The sequence below is a fragment of the Capricornis sumatraensis genome, chromosome 15, assembly GCF_032405125.1.
Source record: "Capricornis sumatraensis isolate serow.1 chromosome 15, serow.2, whole genome shotgun sequence".
Taxonomy (NCBI): domain Eukaryota; kingdom Metazoa; phylum Chordata; class Mammalia; order Artiodactyla; family Bovidae; genus Capricornis; species Capricornis sumatraensis.
In genome coordinates, this window is record NC_091083.1 from 31,232,371 (window position 1) to 31,252,451 (window position 20,081).

Below are 20,081 nucleotides of genomic sequence, written 5' to 3' on the forward strand. Positions count from 1 at the left end.
TTAAATCATACCACCTAGTGATCGTCTGGACTATCAACTCAACAAGTGCAGAGATCGCAGCTCTCTTGTTTGTGGCTGGCACATGACAGGCAGCATAAATGCGTGGTTGGTGGAAGAATACATCGGAGAAACTCTTTTTCTCAGGTCTGTGACTCAACTCAAAAGAACTGAAGGAAGAATTCTTCAGTAAATAGTCATCAATCTTGAAAGACACTGAGTCCTGGAGTTCATTTTGGGTTTGATTTAATAAGACTGAGCTTAAGTGTATCAACAAATACACCTAAATATGAAGTCTTCAGATTAGAAGGAAAGTTAAGGTGAAGCAGTCATGCAGACAATAATGTTTACTGATGAGACCAGAATATCATACTGAACTGCATACGGAGGAGCCTGCAGGGCAGTCAGCTGGCCCAGCAGAGTCATAGCTGACCTCAACGACCATGGAATACTTTGTCCTTGGTGCTGAGCCTTCCACAGGGCATGAACTTCTAAGTGGTTGTTGTAATGAAGAAGATTTTGGATAGCCATAAAACTGATTTCTGGACATGTTTTTTAATTATGAGAATTTGGACAAATTTACTGAAGGTGGCGTGAGTGGTAAAGAACCCGCCTGCCAAGAGACATGGGTTTGATCCCTGGGTCAGGAAGATCCCCTGGAGGAGGAAATGACAACTCACTCCAGTATTCTTGCCTGGAGAAAGCCATGGCCAGAGGGGCCTGATGGGCCACAGTCCATGGGGTGGCAGAGTTGGACACGGCTGAAGCGACTTAGCAGCATTGAGCCACAGAATTTCTGAACTGGAAGCAAGTTGAAAAATTAGCCAAGTCACACATCTTTTCCCCCCCCAGGAGAGGGTAGCGTCTCAAGACCTTACGTGGCAGTCGGGAGTAAGTCTACATCCCACGATGCTCCTTTCATTGTCCCCAAACTGGTGGGACTTGGAGGTTGAACAGTCTTGGGGACATCACAGCGATTCTCAAAGATCAGAGGCCAGAGAAGAGTCAAGAGGAAAAGAACTAGATCCCTTGTCTCTTTTTTTAAATTTGGTTTTGGCTATAGTGGTGTCTGTGTCTAAGAGGAAGTGCCTCTAGTGGTGTCTTATATTAAACAAATTTAATTTTAATTTACGTTTATCTAAGGAAGCCCTCAAGGGCTTCTCTGGTCGCTCAGCAGTAAAGAACCCTCCTGAAATACAGGAGATGCCAGAGACGTGGTTTCCATCCCTGGGTCAGGAAGATCCCCTGGAAGAGGAAATGGTAACCCACTCAACCCATGGACAGAGGAGCCTGGTGGGCTACAGTCCTTGGGGTCCTAAACAGTTGGACATGACTGAGCGTGAGCACGCACACACACACAGGAGGAACCCCTCAGTAGGGCTCATCTGTAACACAACTAGTGAGAAGTGTAACACTTTCCTTTGGCTTGTGGTGCAGCACGTGGAAACATGTTCACTTCCTGTGCTGGGTGTGTTTCAAGGGGATGAATTATACCTGCTAAATACTAAGGTCTGGTTAATAACAAACTTTGACCTAATGGTGTTTCACTATGTACCCCCTTTTTTGGCAAAGAGAAAATTTTCAAGATCACAGATGAAATTCTGCTTGGAAGGCATCCTGGAAATAATGTGACTCCTTTACTTCATAGATCAGGAACTGAGAGCCTCGGGTGAAACGAAATTTAAAAGCTCAGGAATCATCAGCTCAAATAGTTGGGCAGCGGCGTAAATCACGCATCCGTTGAGTGGCTAAGCATTGCTTGCCAGGACGCTTCTCTGTGTATCTGTTCTTTATAGAAACAAATGAGGGGAAAGTGCTGAGTTTTCTTTCCTCTTGGTTTTTAAAGCTAGGATTCTCGGCTTGTGAACTTTTGAAGTCATTCCATGAGGTCCTGAGCACACCTGCTAGCCAGTTAATAGTCATAGGACCAGAATGAGTGATAACATATTTGGGAAGCTCAGGGACCACTCTGTCCCTCACCACCACCTAAATTCAGAGATGGCTGAGATGGGAAGGACAAGAATGACGAGCTGTGCGAGCAGTAGGGGTGCTGAGGTCTCGCCCATGGGGATCAGGCCAGCAGAGCAACACACTCACCCCAGCCCTGCCTCCATCCGCCCATGGCTGATGTTGTTAGGGAGCATGGCAGTGAAGATGCTGGGCATTAGGACAGGGCTGATGCCTCAGAGCTGGGGTTCTATTTCCTCTTCTTTCTTAATGGTGAACAACTCCCTTCTAATTGAGATTGGCTTAAGGAAATTTGGGAGTTATGTTGAGACTGACAAGAGGAAGTTCTCATTCTTTCAGTACTTTCTTTTTGAGCCACTGAGGTGCTGTGATGATGGATGCTAGGGATGGATAACTATGCTGACATTATCAAGAAGCCTTGAGATGGTAAAGACCGAAAATGGCACAGTTAGCTTGCTTTGGAATTCAATTTGGGAGTTTATTTAAAATCAAAATCCCATGATGCAATTATTACACTTTACCTTTTGGAGATGATTACTTTCTGGTGTGAATGAAAGTGGGAAAAACTACACTTCCTATATTGCATACTGTGTTGGCTGCTCTTTGATATATAATGATAATTCATCCTTTCAGAGCCTTCACAGAATACAAATTAGGCTTTACATTCAGGATTGCTTTGATGGTTTTGACTGACAAGATTTATACCATCCTCAACTGCTCTATACCACCTGATTTGTCTGTTACTGTTGTTTCTTCCATCTTCAAACTTATAATTCTGCCTTCTCTAATTTCAGTGGCTCTCTTCCAACTGGTCATGGAGAAGTTGTGTGCTTACCCTGGTTTCCTGTCCTGTGGGGTAGAGTTGTTTTGATTTTTAAGACACCAGCTTTTTCAGTGAGGATGAATTGACTGCCTAATTCCCTCCATCCATCTTTCCTTCCTTCCTGCATTTATTGATCATTAACTGCATTTCACATACCAAGGAGCACGCAAAGCAAATAGCCCCCATGTAAGATTTGCCCTCTAGGCGTTCACAGTCTTGGAAAGATAAGATGCCCAAGCACAGTAGGATGACCAAAGATCCTGATTTTCACTGGAGAGTTCAAAATGCCCGTTTTCCCAGGGAAGCGATTAACAGCATTTTCACTCTCAAAGGGTTCCAGTTTGGGCAATAAATGATAGAGCCATCCTCCACCTAAACTATGAGTAGCAAAGCTAAGGGTGAGGATATACTGCTAAGCTGGATAAAGGTAACGTGTGCTGTAAGAGTTTAGAGAAAGGAAAAATCGATGGAGGCTCAGGCACCAGGAGAGAGTCTCACCATCAAGGTAATGAGACCTGGGCTGGACCAAGAATGGGCAGGATGTCTACAAAGAGAGAAAAGAGCATTGTAGCCTGGGGAACAGAGAGAGACTCAAAGTCCAAGACAAGCAAGTGATGCTTAAGGAACAGTGTCAGTGCTGGGCTGGTTCACCACATAGGAGCCTGGGGGAAATGTGGTCAAGCTCCAGGGAGTCTGGGGAAAGGCCAGAGATTGCACTTGATTTAACAGGCAAAGAGGAGGTAGGAAAAATGCCATGGCTTTTATCTTACAAGTGGCTGTTAGCATACCGTTAGTACAACCTAGATGAAAAAGTGAGGGGTAGGAAGTATATTTAAAAAGTGTTTCTGCAGAGCTTCAGGGTCAAAGTGATAGACAGCTGGACTAGGATGGTGTCAGAGAAGCTGAGACTAGTGAACGGGAGAGAAAGGACAGAAAGCACTGATAGGACTGGGTCGTGATCAGACCCAGTGATCAGTGGCAGAGAAGAAGAAAATGGCATTCATGATGTCTTGAGCTTTCAAACTTGAAAAGCAGAATGCTGATGCTGCTGTCAATAATGATGTGTCTGGTGGTCCAGTGGTTAAGACTCTGTGCTTCCACTGCAGGGACTGTGGGTTTGTTGCCTGGTCGGGGAACTAAGATCCTGCATGCCAAGTAGTACAGCCAAAAAAAAAAAAAAAAATTCCTGCCAGGGAATGTTAGTGTAAGAAGGCCCAAGCCACCTTTCAAGTGATGCACGCTTGGGTAAGAAGGACCAGCCCTGACTCTAGGAAGAGGCCAGGACAGGTCCCCACATCTTCTAGTGGTTAGGTTGGATGGCCTGTATGTCTTGGTTCCTGCTGTCACCTGTCTCCTTAGCACCTGGCTTCCATTCACATTTCTAATTAAGATTTTCCCCTACTTAGTTGTAGGTGGCTAAGCTGCTTCCATGTGGGACGGGTGGTGATGGAGAGGTGTGGGGACTCTAGTACGTAACATAAGGCCTGCTGGATGGGCTCTGTGATCAAAAGCAAAGGGTTGCCAAGGGGACGATATGGTTCTGAGAAATACCAGGAGCTGATGATGGAGAAGCATCACAATCAAACCAAGTGCCAGAAGGAAGAAAGAAGATCCTGGAAACACAGTCAGCATAACAGAGACTTGACTATAGGGAGAGTCGGTGCGAAAACCCGACTAATTCCAAGAGGCAGCGTCTCTCTCTTCTAAGACAGCTGCAGCCAGGCTTGCTGTTATACGGAGATGTCTTCCAGGCACCCACAATCCATGACAGCCTTCAGTTCAATTTTAAATAAAGGCCCGTGGATTTTGAGGCATTTTCTTAATGGAAACTGACATGTATCCTAGGTTTTTTGTGAGCTGACCACCAGTCCCTGGTACCACAGTGACAGCAAATATCCCACGATCACTGCATAGACACCTGTGGGGCAGCTGTCCAAGCAAATGTCAGTTCTCAAGTCTCAGAAGTCTACTGAGTCTCTTGTAGGAGACAGTCAACAACTGTTCATGGAAATGAATTAAAATAATTGCCAGATCACTAGCACCAATGATAGGTCCAGGAGAAAAGCAACGAGGAATGTAATTTGACTAGTTTGGGACTTATTATCCAATTCCGCTTCCTGGCAATGGGAAGGAAAACAGAGATGAGGCATTACCTGAAGATGCTGATGAGCATTTAAGATTAGCCGCGCAATTCAGGGATTTAAAGAATAGTGAGGTGGGCTAAGCAGAAAATACTGCTTCTTCTGTCCAGAACTGTGGCTAGGCCACATCATACTGTGCCGTGGCTAGAGATTAGAAAGGTACCTCTCCCTTAGGACATACGACTAGCATCTGCCGGAAAACTGTCATAAGAAATAAACAAATTGACAATGTCCACGCCGGGAAGGGTGCCCGTAACATCACAAAACGCACAGTGATGTGGTGGCCCTGCCTGTGTGACAGAAACAGGAGGCTGTTTACTTTAGCCCTGGCTGTGGTGTTGAAAGGCTGTCTGGGTGAGAATTCAGTACCCAGGACTTAGAACTGAGTCCCTGTGAGTTAATCCAGGGCAGGCTCCCGTCTGTGATGAAATGGGGTGGAGACAACATCAACAAAAGCCACAACATCCTTCTCAACAAACGTCTCCATGTGTCACTTTGCTCCTTATGCAGATCGACTTGTCACTTTGAGGAAGAGGAGGAGGTTCCTTTTCTGAGCTTACAGATGACCAGTGACAAATGAGAGACAATCTGGCTACTCCCTATGGCCCCAATCCCAAGTTTTCTGGTTCATTAAGTCCGGGATGGGGCTGAGGCAGCTTTAAGCAACTTTAAGAAGCACAGCCCCAGGGACTTCCCGGGCAGTTCAGTGGTTAAGACTGAATGCAGCGGTTGCAGGTTTGATCCCTCCCACTTAGCTGGGGAGCTAAGATTCTACATGCTTCCAGGCCAAAAAACCAAAACATAAAAAACAGAAGCAATATGGTAGCAAACTCAATAAAGACTTAATACTTTAAAAAAATAAAAAGCACAGCCCAGGTGGAAAACCCCTGAGCATAAACTATGTTGATGTCCATGGCAATTGGCGTTTATATTCATGAAGTTAAACACTCAAAGGTAAACAGCTTGGCGAGGACTCAAGGCCCTATGCTTTGAGCAGACTTTAAACTGTTCTGGAGGCGAAAGGCTCCAATGTCTTACTGTGTTGAAGCTTCATTAATCTTACTCTGTAAGTTAACCTTTTCCATTCTCTTTGCATCTAGGATACTGTTCATCCTTCAAGGTTGAGTTCCAACGTCACCTGTTCCGTGGGCCTTTCTCTGAACCGGGATTTGCAATCACTCCATCAGTAACGGGCACCTGACGTTCATCCTGTCCTGTCTTGGAGATGGTGCTAGGTTCGGCTCACCGTTTACAGGTCTGTGGCTCTGCAGGACTGCACACCCTGAAGGTCAGGCCACGTTTTCCCAGCTCTCAATGGGTCGGTAATAATCCTGAGTGTTGTTACCAGAAATGTCTTGCCTGCTGATGATTTCTAAGTTTGTGAGGTCAATGAAAACACTGCAAATGTTTGGGTGTTCTTGTGACTTAACTGGAATCAGAAAAGTGGCCAAGACCACGTCTTCTGTGTGACACTGTTTGGTGTGGAAGTTGGTGGCAAAGTGCTCCAGATATGCCAGTGAGGAGGAGTCTGGGCAAATGCTTGCCAAGAACAGACATGACTTTCTGTGTAGTGACAGTAGAGCCTCCCAGCATCTACACATGTGTTTATTGATCCACACACTAGTCTCCAGCTGAGTCTGGCTATGCCCTTTTTCCACTTTGGGAAACGAGGCAGTTCCTCCCTCGAGTCCTGGGGAGCCACTGAGGGTGTGTCTGAAACCAGAACCCTTGTGTCAGACGACAGGAAAAAATCAGGCTAAGCCCCAGACAGTCTGTGGACATAGGTTATCTTGTCATTTGCTCCAGGAGAGATGCAGGGCAGGCTTCAGAAAAGAAGCACTCTTAGCAACAGAGGGGGATGGACATGTGCAGGAGGGCCAGGCGGCCCAGACAGACAGTGTCTCATTGGAACCAGTCATTACAAGCTGAGCTGCGATGGCGCTGCTCTGCCAAGTGTGTGTGTGTGTTAGTAACTCAGATGTGTCCAACTCTCTGCGACCCCATGGATCACAGCCCGCCAGGCTCCTCCGTCCACTGGATTTTCCAGGCAAGAATACTGGAATGGGTTGCCATTTTCTTCTTCAAGGGATCTTTCCAACCCAGGGATGGAACCCGGGTCTCCTACATTGCAAGTAGACGCTTTTCCGTCCGAGTCATCAGGGAAGCCCTGCCAAGGGGGTGGTCTGGAAACAGCCGCCATCAGTCATTGGCAGCTGCTTGTTCAAAATCCTGATTCCTGGACTACCCTATACTTACTGAATCAATCTCCAGGAGGGGACCCAGAAATCTGAATTTTGAACCAATACCTGCGGTAATTCTGATGCACCTTGAAATATGAGACCAGTTATGGCAGAGGTTGAACAAAGAGGGTTCCAGGTGCAGAATGATCAAGGTTCAACATCACCCACGTGTTGCTGGGCCTCCATAAAAAGAGGAAGAATGCCAATAACAGCAACTAGGTAGTAGTCACAGACAAGTTATGAATGTGATGTCATTAAACAATCTCTTAGAGTTTGTCGTCATATAGTATGCAGTCCTGTCCTGTTCTAAGCTGATCTGATATGTAAACTGATGAACAGATAAATTCACAAATGGTTCAGTTCAGTTCAGTCACTCAGTCATGTCCGACTCTTTGCAACCCCATGGACTGCAGCATGCCAGGCTTCCCTGTCCACAATGGTCAGTCATCTTCTAAAAGGATTCTTTTTTAAAGTAATTTACTTTTTAATTGAAGGATAAATTATGTTTATCCTTTACAGAATTATGTTGGTTTCTGCCAAACATTAACATGGACACTTCCAGTATATAGAACCACAAGAACCACAGAGAAAGAGCATGCAAGTTGCACTGTGACTTCCAATGTTGTAACATGGAAACTAAAAGGATTCTTGAATGAAAGCATTCACTGATTGGCTCCAGTGGGCAAACACTTCACCTAGAACTGAATTTACATACAGTGCTGGAAGTCGCTCACGCAGGGGGACTTGCATGCTCTTTCTCTGTGGTTCTATGTTCTGAAAGTGTCTCTTTCCCTAGGGAAAGGATCATGCTCCTATTTCCCTCCCTACTGTCAATGGGACTGATTCTCACTGTCTTCAAAGGAAGACCTGCCCTTGAAACTAGGAAATAAACTGAAGGAGAGCTAAGCTTATCTAGAAATTTGTTCTGAATACCACACAACTGACCAGTCATTTCAAATCATTAGCATGGCCACCTTCCCAGTGGAATTTATAAAGAATCCAAAATGCTAACATTTAAGATAAAAATTTTAAGTTGAGATACCTTTCTTTCTTTTCAATAGTCCTCATAGAAGAAACGAAGTAATGGCTTTGGGGAGAGGCCTGGGGTTCAATCTTGGTTTTCCCACTTACTAGCTGTTTCCTTTAAGTTTACTTAACTTCTCACAGCCTCAGCTTCCTTTCCCATAAATGGAACGAAAATCATCAGCATCACAGGTGTATCTGAATGCAAGCTGATGTTTCAGCCTTGTTCTTAAAGAGAGCTTTCAGAACACAAAGAAGTTACTATCAAGAAATAAGTAAGGGCTTCCCTGGTGGCTCAGTGGTGAGGAATCTGCCTGCCAATGCAAGAGACACAGGTTTGATCCTGTTCCAGGAAGATCCCACATGCCGTGGAGCAACTAAGCCCGTGCACCACAACCAAGCCTGTGCTCTGCAGCCCAAGAGCTGCAACTACTGAGCCCATGCGCTCTAGACCCAGTGCCCTGCAGCACAGGGAGAAGCCCGTGCATTGCAACGAAGAGCATCCCCCTCTAGCAGCAACTGGGAAAGTCCTTGCAGCAACAAAGACCTGGCACGGCCAAAAATAAATAAATAAATAATCATTTAAAAAAAAAAAATGAATAAGAAACCAGATGTGGATTCCACCCCCAAACATATTAAAAGCCTATTAGAGACCAGATAGAAAACAGCTATTCACTTTTGGGGAATAAATCCAAGGAAATGAGTGATGATAAAAAGGTGGAGAATAAAGGAGTTCTAAAATGGCAGGGACTTCCCTGGCAGTCCGGTGGTTAAGACTCTGCGCTTCCACTGCAGGGGGTGCAGGTTCGATCCCTGGTCAGGGAACTAAGATCCCACTTGCCAAGAGGCACAGCCAAAAAAGTTCAAAAAAATAAAATGACAAATATAGACCTTGGATGTCTCTTGAGTTTCTGGAATAAAAGGAGAGGTTTTGGTTGTCTTTTCAGCAGAGCCTATGAAAGGGTGGGTCTCATGAAGTGTCAGAAACAGCACCACCCAAGGAGAGCACCCTCCTGGGGATGCGCCGATCCCTGTGGACCACCCCAGCAGGTCAGCAGCCTAGATGCCCCCAAGAGCAGCATCAAAGTCTGTGCTGCGTCGTGTACTGCATGGAGTGAGCGAAGGGCAGTAGAGTGGTTCTTGCAATTGACAAGCAGACATAATTTGCTTTGAATGCAAGAGGATTCAAGAATCTTGTTTGTTGGATAGTACTGGGTTGGCCCAAAAGTTCGTTCAGGTTTTTACTTAAGACCATAGAAAACCCTAATGAACTTTTGGGCCAACTCAATAATAAAACTCTCTCAACTAATTACTCTGAAGCTGAATTAAAAACCATAACCCAGGCTCTAAAAACAGCTTTACTGCAACAATACTTTCTGAAGAGCCTTCAGACAGGAATGATTATGTCAATATCTAACAAAACTCTCACTAGCTCACCCTGCATGGTCTCCTGGCCTAAGACATTGAGAACTAGGTGGTCTCTGGCAGGTAAAGCATGAAGGGAGGAAGGCCTGCCTAGGTCCTGACCTCAATGCTGCATCCTGGCTGTAAGATCATTTCCAAATTAAATCTAGGATTTAATTTAAACTCTCCTCAGCATCAAAACCCAAGACTCCACTTAATAAGATCCTAAGTTGCTTCTTCCCAGAGTTAAATTCAAAGTGCTCAGGTGGATGTTTCTAATTAAGGATCCTTCCATCATCAACACCTCAGGTCATAACCTATAAATGAATTTTTAATGAATTACCAATAAGTGTTAGCTACCATAAGACAGATGAGACTACGTTGAAAGCATGATCTCTATAAAGAGGTTTATATTTTATTTTCCAGGTACTATATACTATGGGGAATATTAATTATCACTACAAAGAGCTGTTAACAATCGTACAATAAACTCTGTTTTTTCAGCACATTTCTGTTCCTATCTATAAGCATTTTACAGGCTTTCCTTCATCTTTGTTCCCATTCTTAACCAACCTTATCACTTTGAAACAAAATCCAGCCCCACTATTGTTTTCACTTTGAAGGTTTTATAAAACTGACTGGTCTTTGTATATCCCTAAGTTGTAAAACTTTGCAAATTAATATAGTATTGGTGAACTGTCCCATAAAGGACAGAGGAAGGAAGACAGAACACTTAATATCTGCAAAATCTTTTCAAAGTATGTAGTAGACAGCAGGGGGTACATGAGTAGTCTTGCCATAATTATAAAGAAAGAAACCATTTTATTACTTTGCCAGATTACTGAGATTCAAAAGACTTGGTTGGGGAAATAAATTTCGTTTTCGCTCTAATAATAGCAAGAAAAACTGGGTATAATTATTCTGTAAGACCTTAAATTAAGAGTTGCTTAGATTTCTTGGGTCTCTTTCATGTATGCATGTTATTTTGTTATTTTCTCTCTCTCTCTTTTTTTTTTTTAAAGAACTGTGGGAATCCCTTGGTGGTCCAGTGCTTAGGGCTACGCTTACAGTGCTGGGGATCAGGGTTTAATCCCTGGTCAGGGAACTAAGATGCTGCAAGTCACACAGCACAGTGATAACCAAAACAAGACAAAACAAAAAAAGAACTTCCGTTAACAACTACTTCCAAAAATCATTTTATATTGTAGTATGTACGTCAATAAATTTTTAGTGAGTCAAAGTATGATATGAAAAGAAGAAAATTAGGGCATTAAGAGAAGTGTATTCAAATTTACATTCAATTTTTGTTTCCATATTTTTGGTTTCATTGGCACTTTATTAACAAGTAACAATTTATCACAACAACTGATGTCAGCTGTTCCAAATTAGGTGTGAGAAGCCCTGAGGATGGATGCTTAGTACTAGGCCCACTATGCCAATAGATTAAGGCAAAGTCAGCATGAGAAACAAAACTTAGGTCCATTCACCCCGCATGTATTTATGGAAACCCGACTGGGGGTAGAGCTCTCAGTGAGGTGCAACAGGTAATAAAAAAAAAAAACAGGATGACAAAGCTTGTCCTCAAGGTGCTTGTAAGAAATTGTCAGAAAAATCAGGTAAAAATGCTGGCTGATTAGTATGAACAGAATGTTTTCATTAGAGAGACAAAGCCGACACCTCATTCATAGTTTGAACGAAGATTACAGGAATGCACACAGATACTCTGAAGAGCGGGATGATGGAAGCCTTTCAGCTTTCTGTGTCTTTTCATGGTTTGGATTTCTTTTTTTTTAACAAGCATGTGTTATTTTTGTAAGAAGGAAAAGAAATCAAAATAAAAATGTTTCTATGAATCAACACTGTGATTCAACACTATGAATCAAACAAGTGAATGTGTGGTATCTGTTGACTTAGGCTGTTGGTGCCTGATGGGTGGATTTCCGTCTGTCTTAAAGTTATTGTGTTTGTCTGTTGTCCTAAAAGAATTTTTAATGCCAGGTTTAATTCAACAAAAAAAGAGTATGGAAAATTAAAGTTCTTTGGTTTGAATAATCTGCTCTACGATGAACTAGGGTTTGAAGAGGGCTCATTGCCATTTTTATTTCTAGCTAAAGAGGAGAGATGTGAAGAAGATTAAGGTGTGTTTTTTACTTCTGATTGTAATATATTTTCTCAGGCTATGGTATCATGTCCAGTCTAAATGGAAAATGGTAGAAGAAAACCCGTATCGGTTTGATATATGTAACGATATATTTCATTATCATCTGTGATTAGAGTAACTCTTCTACTGTCATGAAAATGAAACGTGGTCTTTTATGATTCCCTAATTTCCAAACACTTCATACTGTTAATATACTGCCCTGGAAAAAAAAAGAAAATTAAAACAATTCTTGGCTACATTGCAGCATGTTTAAGAGCTTCAGCATGAAAAGCATCATCAGCCTTGACCTTCAAGTTTCCACAAGCCCCAGCCATATTAAATCCAAATGGGACCCTTTTTCACTTCAGCAAGCCCTAGTTACATCACTGACTATTTTTCAAATTCTGTAATCTTGTTTTCAGTGTCGCTTCAGGCTGAATCATTCTTTTTAGAAGTGGCACCGATTGTGATATCTCTGTAGCTTATTTACTACAACTCAACTGTCACTTTAAGTGAAAAAACTGTTGGAGAATAAGAAATTTTCTGCTAATGAAGGCTCATGTGCTTCTGGCCACGAACAAAGGCTGCCTGGTACTTGCTAGCTTCATTTAAAAATTGTATTATTTTCAAAAGTCAGTCGTGGGTTTCCAAGTATACTCTAAGTGCTATTACGTTCATTGACTCATTTTGCGGGGACCAAGAGATAGAGGGCTGGGGGTGCTTTCTGGGTGCCAGTCCCAGTCCACAGCCAGGAAGGAACATTCCAGTCAGTGATGCTAGAGGGACTAAGGCTTGACCCCAAATTTCATGTTCATGGTGGCTGTGTTTTATATTTGCCAACTCACTGACATTCTTCCTGAAAGTCACACTGAAATACTTCCATTAAAAATTACATTTATCAGAATCCTAAATAAAGACATGTTAAAATTAAGGAATAGGAAAAATTAAATTAAAAAATACATCCAGGATGTGGAACTGGAATTAAATGAAGATCCACGTATGCATGCACCTGGCTATACTAATGCAGTGAGATTCAGACACAGCTTCACAGGTGTGAATGGGGAGACACAGGATCTTGTCTACATGTAACTGGCCCAACTCACGTCACAAAACCCCAGGGAGCAGAGTAGGGTCTGGCTTCACAGTGGGTTCACTTCCACTTAGGGTGTCTTTAGAAGCAGTGACCTGGTAAAGCAACTTCTCAACTTTGGAGAGAACTGTTTTACCTTCTTTCAAAAGAGCATCACAGCTGTATTCCTTCTGATAACTAAAAATCTAAGTAGAAATTCTATGTTGAAGAAGTTCTTAGTGTGAAATGACTGAGAGGAAAACGTACTTTCATTTTCAAAGTTAATTAAGGAATGACTTCATTTTGGTTCTGCAGATCAGACTGGCTTTTAAATTCTGATTTTAACAGGTTAACATCACCTTGAAACAACAAGTTCTAGTGGTATTTGGGGCGGAGGGTTAAGGAGCTCATACCCAAAAGCCATGCCGGTGGGCAGATGTCCAACGGCAAGTTAAGTTCACCTCTAGTTCACTGACTACAGTTTGAGCTGCATCTTTATGGAATGAAGGCAAAGCTTAACAAAGACCCCGTTAAAATGAAATGAGGCAGACCAACCTTTTATTGCACCCACAATATTTTGGTCTAGTCCTTTCCGGTTGTCATTGAGTCCTCTTTTCCTCTTCCCATTGGGTAAGGAGTTAGCCAAAGTCTTGTCATCAAAAAATGCACACACCAGTTTTCTAAACAGAAGGCTTCCTGAGCGAGTGTAGTTTGACAATATAGAGTCCAGCTGAGATTTAGGCATAAACACATCGAAGCCTTCAGCAAGTTGCACTTCTGGCTACCAAAAGAACATAAAAATGTCATTAAAAGCAAGATTTGAAGTTACCAATGTTGGGCATATGTGCAACAAAAAAACATCACCAGCTCTTGCAATGGCCATATATCGTGAAAACCACACAGCCTCAGCTTTGTGTGCCAGTGTTTGCGATTTACAAACCCAGTGACTAGCTGTAATTCACCAACAAGATGCTCTAATTCCAGTATTAAGTCTTGTCAAAAACAGTGCAAAGGAGTATACTGAAAAAGAATTCTCATCCTCAGAAAGAGTTAAGAGAAAGCTGGATAATTTCCAAAGCATTTAAGTCTAGAGCTACCCGGGGGACTTGAGACTTCTGGGTGAAACGTCTTCATTTTGTAAAGGAAGGAACTCAGGCCTAAAGAGATCATAACAAAAATAACTTAAAAAAATAATTTAGACGTATTCAATTGCATTACAGTTTACAGATCACTTTCTCCTGCATTAAATAACTTGATCTCATTTGCCTATGGACATGGGGCTACCCCAAAGGCCTCATGCTCTTTGTACCAGGCCAGTGGTTTTTAGCTGTGGAACTGTTATTCCCCCCGTTAAGGAAAACTTATGTCAACTAATGTATAAAGTAAACATAAATCCTGAGCAGGTGCCCTGACCCCTTCTTTGGGGAGGGAAATCTGAAGCTCTATTCCAGAGCACCATTGGGAGACCAGTGTACTCTACCAGTGCTTCCCTGCTGGGGATTTCCTGGCTGGGGGACTGATAAGGGGCCTTTCAACCTGAACTCTACCATATAAGCTCAGACACTGATAATACATTGTCTGTGTATATGCCACGGATGTTTACAACCCATCCTTTCATCTTTCAACCCACTCATACCATTTCCTTTTCAAAGCTTTTCTTACCTCCTTCTTTCCCAAGGAGGCTTGGGGGAAAAAAATTTATTTATTCATTCATTTATTTGGCTGCGCCAGGTCTTAGCTGTGGCACTCAGAATCTTCAATCTTCACTGCAGTATTCACAATCATTTTTTTAGATGTGGCATGTGGGATCTAGTTCCCTCACCAGTGATCGAACCTGGGCCCCCTGCATTGGGAGTGTGGAGTCTTAGCCACTGGACTATCAAGGATGTTCATATTTATCTGACTGTATTTATTATAATTATTGATTAAATTGTGGCCCTTCCTGATGCCTAGAACTCAGGCTTTATGTCTCCAGGGCCTGGAACACAGTAGACACTAAATAAATTCTTGTTAAATGGATAAAAGTTAATTAGTCATTACATAAACTACTAAGTCATTTACTACTGATTAGAACATGATGACTTTAAAATAGTAACTTTAGGGTGAAGAAATGCAGTTGGTAAAATTTCCTTTGAAAAAAGTCAGCAGGAAATCTCACTTAAGATATACCATAAAAGCTAATTCTTAGATATCTTATTGCAAACTTGGCTAACCTGATGCCATTTTAGATTTTCTAAATCATATGAGATATGTGAGGATCTGGGTCTTGTTTTTCTCCTGGAGAATAGGAATTATTGTTTGTCCTATTGCTTCTCAAAATGCATAGCTATGTGCACTATGCCCTGTGGTCAGAGCAAAGGTTCAGGGCATGTGGTCAGTCACTGAGTCGTGTCCAACCCTTTGTGACCCCACGGACTGTACCTATCCATGGATTTTTCTAAGCAAGAATACTAGAGTGGGTTCCCATTTCCCACTCCAGGGGATCTTTCTGACCCAGGGATCAAACTCCAGTCTCCTACACCTCCTGCATTGGCAGGCAGATTCTTTACCACTGGTTGCCACCTAGGCTTGGGGAAAGGCTTAAATGACTCAGACTGTGTGGGGACCATCTAGGGCCCTGCTCCTCCTCCAAAGTGGAATTCTCAACTGGATTGTCCAGAAAATCATCTCACTTCTCTGCTTTGCTCTCCCACTTGGCTTTTGGTCTCTGAATGCGCAGTGAATATCACTCTAAAAACAGTGTTGCCGGGTGGGTCCCTGGCTTTTTGCCCCTCGATGCTGGTGATGGTCTGCAGAGGAAGCTGACGGGAGCCAGGGTCTGGGCCCCCAATTCCTGGGACAGAAGCTGTACACTCAGGCAACTCAAGGCACACTTGTTGAATGACTCAATGTAGAAATGTTAGGGTTGAAGGAATTCTACATCAAAATCTAAAATAAAGTTGTATCCATAGTCACAATTTTATTTTGCACATCCCATGGTTGCCTAATTTAGACCTTTTATGCTAAATGAACTGACCAGATTTTGGCTGAATGCTCCTATATCATTTGAAAACCATTTAAAGAGTCCCTGTCTACTTTATAGAAATAGCAACTCACAGCTATTTGAAGATCCGGGGCTTTAGGGGGCTGGTACAGAAGCTCTTAAATTCACGAGAGAGAACAGGGAAAGATGAACCATGGTCTCTCATTCATGTATGTCTGCTGGGCTCTGATAAGCACCAAGCAGGGGTTTGGAGCAGCCACCTGACCTCTGAGACTCCTAGTACCTCCCCTTGGATTCATCGTGTAGGACTTGAACCTGGTTTGAGAGACTGACCTAGACTAGCCCACCAGGCAGAACTGGCCACTCCTTTCTTCACAGGCGCAGTGTTTTCTATGAACTACATTTCTGGCACTTTCCATGATGCATTTGTTTAGTTGGGAGTTTGTTTCTCATCAGAATGTGTACTGTCTTTCGCATTCAGAGTGCCAAACACCCGGGCTAGCGCCTGATAGATTTTTCTCAGGATGAACAAAACACTATGGAAGAATTCATTCAAAATGACTAGTATTGATTTCGAGGTCTTTTATCCCCACATAAAGGAAGTGGCTGTGGAAGTCGGCTGTGCCCCAGTCCAGCCCACCAGCTTTCTCCTAGCAGGGCCCGAGCTGGCTGGGGGAGCAAGCTGCCAAGAGAACACGGCCCTGACTCAATCAGTATTTACTTGGCATCCTCCATGTGGAAGGAGTTTAAGGTCGGGCTCACTAGGTGAAACGTACATAAACCCCGATCATACAGAGTGGAGAATGACCAATGCTGCAAGAGGGGTAAGGACCATTAGGCAGAGTTGGCTGGTGAGGGGAGAAGGGATTTGGGTAGAGGCGGCAGGATAGCATTTTATTAGGACCTTGGAGGTTTTAGGATTTCGGAGAGATGCAGTTGCTGTTTGGGGCATCTGCTCCGCCTCCTAAAACTAAAGCATCTGGAGGTTTCTGTGGAGCTGAGACTCCCTATGGGATCAGAGCAGTGTTCTGATTTCTGAGATGCTATCCCGATGCACAAACTGTCAATACTTTGTGCTCTACTTTCTACTGCCAGACGTTTGTTGTTATTTTGAAGACTTCCCTCCAGATTAAGGAACACGAACTCGCCCAATTATGCCTCCTTTACAAAGGACTCAGTTTTATTAGTGGAGGCAGCAGCAGAGGCCAAGGTGACTGGTCTCTGGCCCTCCCTGCTCAAGTCTTTTCTTTCAAGCAGATTTCTTAGCTGGTTGTCAGTGAGCACTAAGGTGTCACAAAACTACAAACCAATTTCTTAAAAAGAAAGAAAAGGGGTGGGGAGCCTTACTTCCTAAGGCACGAAAAATTTGATGGTTGATTAATCTCAATGTTTTAGAATGAAACCTTTTTATCGCCTGCATTTTATAAATATAATCACAGTGGCCCTGGTAGTGATCCACAGATTTGTACTTACATTTAAAAACAGGTTAAAACTCTGTATGCTTGAATCTCTTCTTTTTGTTTACTGTCTAGTCTAAGTGAGATCCCTCTGCTTACTGATGATGGCTGTGATAGAAACCACCACTATTCCAAATGAATATCATTTTAAAAGCTAGACTTCCTTTGACAGAATTACTGTCTGATATTCTAGTGAGGACAGACAGCTAACACACTGATTTACAGATTCTATTGATTACTGAAGTAATATGATTTTTAAATGATGACATTCAAAGTATGGGACAGGATTTACAGCTCTTGGAGTCATCTTTTTAAGAGTCGGGAGTCTGAATGCCCACTATAAATTTGGATTCCCATGGATGGCCTGCCTATTTTCAGTACCTCAGCCACTTAGCACAGTAATGTATCAAATGTTGAACTTTCCTATCCAATGGTGTTGTATCTTATACCCACTGAAGTTTGGGAGGCAAAAACTGCATGTAGTCATGACGATGCTTAAAAATGTTCCTGGCCCCAGGCCTGTAGACTAACTATCTTATTTCTCTTCACGGTTGCATTTCAACTGTGGTTCCCCTTTGATTAGAAGTAGGTGGGGTCAAGATCTAGTTTGGTTGAGGGATCCCATAACACCTGGTAAATTAACAGATTTCCCCAGGGACTTTCCAGGTGGTCCAGTAGTTGAGAATCTGCGTTTCCACTGCAGGGGCCTGGGGTCGATCCCTGGTTGGGGAACTAAGATCCCATATGACGCAAAGTGTGGCCGAAAAAGAAAAAACATTTTCCCCCTAAGTTTCTCTGAGTATATGACTCCCCTGTATAATCTAAAGAAAAATACATAAAACAATTTTGAGATCATACAAATTAATCACACAGGCAATATTTCTGATATTGGCTATTTTATGTAAGGCATTGTTGGCTGCCAATTATAGGAAGACATGTAAAAAGTGACATATAGTCATCAGGTTAAAGTAAACAGAAGTACAGGAATATTCATCTTGGGCATTAGTCCCAGATTTTCAATCTGGTACTAATTTCAATAAATTATACACAATAGTTTGTAAACTTGAGTTGCTACCTAGTCAAGTTTCAGACTGGCTTAAGATTGAAACCTATAAAGAAAACTATGGATGAAAATTTAAGGAGTCTTTCAAGTAAGACTACCTGCTTTTGAACTGAAAATGTATAACAAAACTTATAAGAACAGTGAATTCAGTCCTTCTGTTTATAACATTATTATATACAATGATCTGTTATTCTCATTTAAGAGTTTATTTAGCAGTGCACTAGATATACTTCTAGGAAAATAAGTTTATGAAATTAAAAAAAACACCCACAAAACCCTTTCATAACTGATTTTGTTTTGCTCGCAAATGTGATCCGCCTCTTTTTGAGAAATACTGAAAATGTTCCCTCTAACTCAGGTCTGCTCCAGGTAGATTTAGCAAGTGTTACTGTCACTATTTATTAAGCCATGCCAAGATCATGGCCAGTGAGCTGGGCAGACTCAAGAACCCACTGGATTGAAAGGCAGACCTGATTTTATTGGTTCAGCTGTCATAGCCCCAAACAGTGTGACCTGTGGATGTGGCACAGCCCTGAACCACTGCTTTGATGGGGCAGAGTGGGTGGATCCATTGTGTAAAAAGGATGTTCTGTAATGAGTAAAAAATGCTCAGGCAGGAGCTCTATCAAAAAGTGTACATAATCTCTTAGACTAGTGGACACTGAATGTTGAATAGGGTGATAATCACCAGGAAGTCATTAAAGAGCCAATCCTTGATTGATTTTTATTCAACAAAATGTTGGTAGAATTTAAAGTGAGAAAAGAAAACATAGGGGGTCATTCACTGGCGGTCCAGTGGTTAGGACCCACCTGGCTCGTTCACTGCCCAGGACCCAGGGTTCGACCCAGGGTTCAATCCCTGGTCGTGAAACTATGATCCTGCAAGCTGCAAGGTGTGGCTAACTAACTAACTTAATTAATTAACTTAAAAAAAAAACAAGGGAAAGGCAGTACAGTTTGAAATTGACCCCACGCACCTGCAGAATGAGATATTTCAGTGCCTTCCTTTCTCAGGTGGTAAATTAATGACTCTGTGGACTTCGGCTTGATTTATGCTCATGCTATTTGAGCCAAAATGTTTCATAAGATTTCAACCACTGTGGTCTAATTTCTCCCATCACAACTCCATGGAAACTGCTCTTTGGAGAAAATGGCCACCTCGGAGAGCCTGTCCTTAACACCCCGAGCAGAGGACATCTCCGCTTACATCCTATTACACTGTGATTACTGCTTATGTGTTTTCCTCATATGGTCCTTGAAGGGCGAGGACTATTTCATTCATTTCAGTAGCCCTTGACAATGGTGCAATAATTAGCATGTCCATCCTGCATTACATGGGTTTCCTAATTCAATTCTCATCATCCTATGAAGCAGTCACTTTCATGATCCCCAATTTGCAGATGCAAAAACTAAGGTTTAGAGAGATTAGGTAACTTGTTAAGATTATCCAGCTAAGTGGTGAAGTAGGGCTGTGAACCCAGGCAGTCTGCACTAGAACTTTAACTCTCAAGCATACATTGCCTTAAACTTCAATGTGTCAATGAATAAATTAAAAAATTGCATGCTTGGTGGACATGCTTTACCAGTTCCCAGTGGGTTACTTTACTTATTGGGCTATGAAGAAATTAAGAAAACAGATTCTGAATTCAGTAGCTATGTATGTTGAAAGCACCAATGCATTTTAAATTATTTAAGAATGACATACATTAAAAAAATTATCTTAAGTTGATGGATATGTAGCTTTATCTTCTGATAACTTTTGTGTAGTCTGGG

General features: G+C 42.5%; 1 protein-coding gene across 1 annotated transcript in view; it reads right to left on the bottom strand.

Moving 5' to 3' along the window:
• The window catches only part of BEND7 (BEN domain containing 7), an 80,849-nt gene that overhangs the window by 19,687 nt on the left and 41,081 nt on the right, over window positions 1–20,081 (bottom strand). The window contains exon 6 of the mRNA XM_068987505.1: window positions 13,361–13,586. Within this exon, the coding sequence (XP_068843606.1) occupies window positions 13,361–13,586 (226 nt within the window). The remainder of the gene's footprint in view (window positions 1–13,360; window positions 13,587–20,081) is intronic.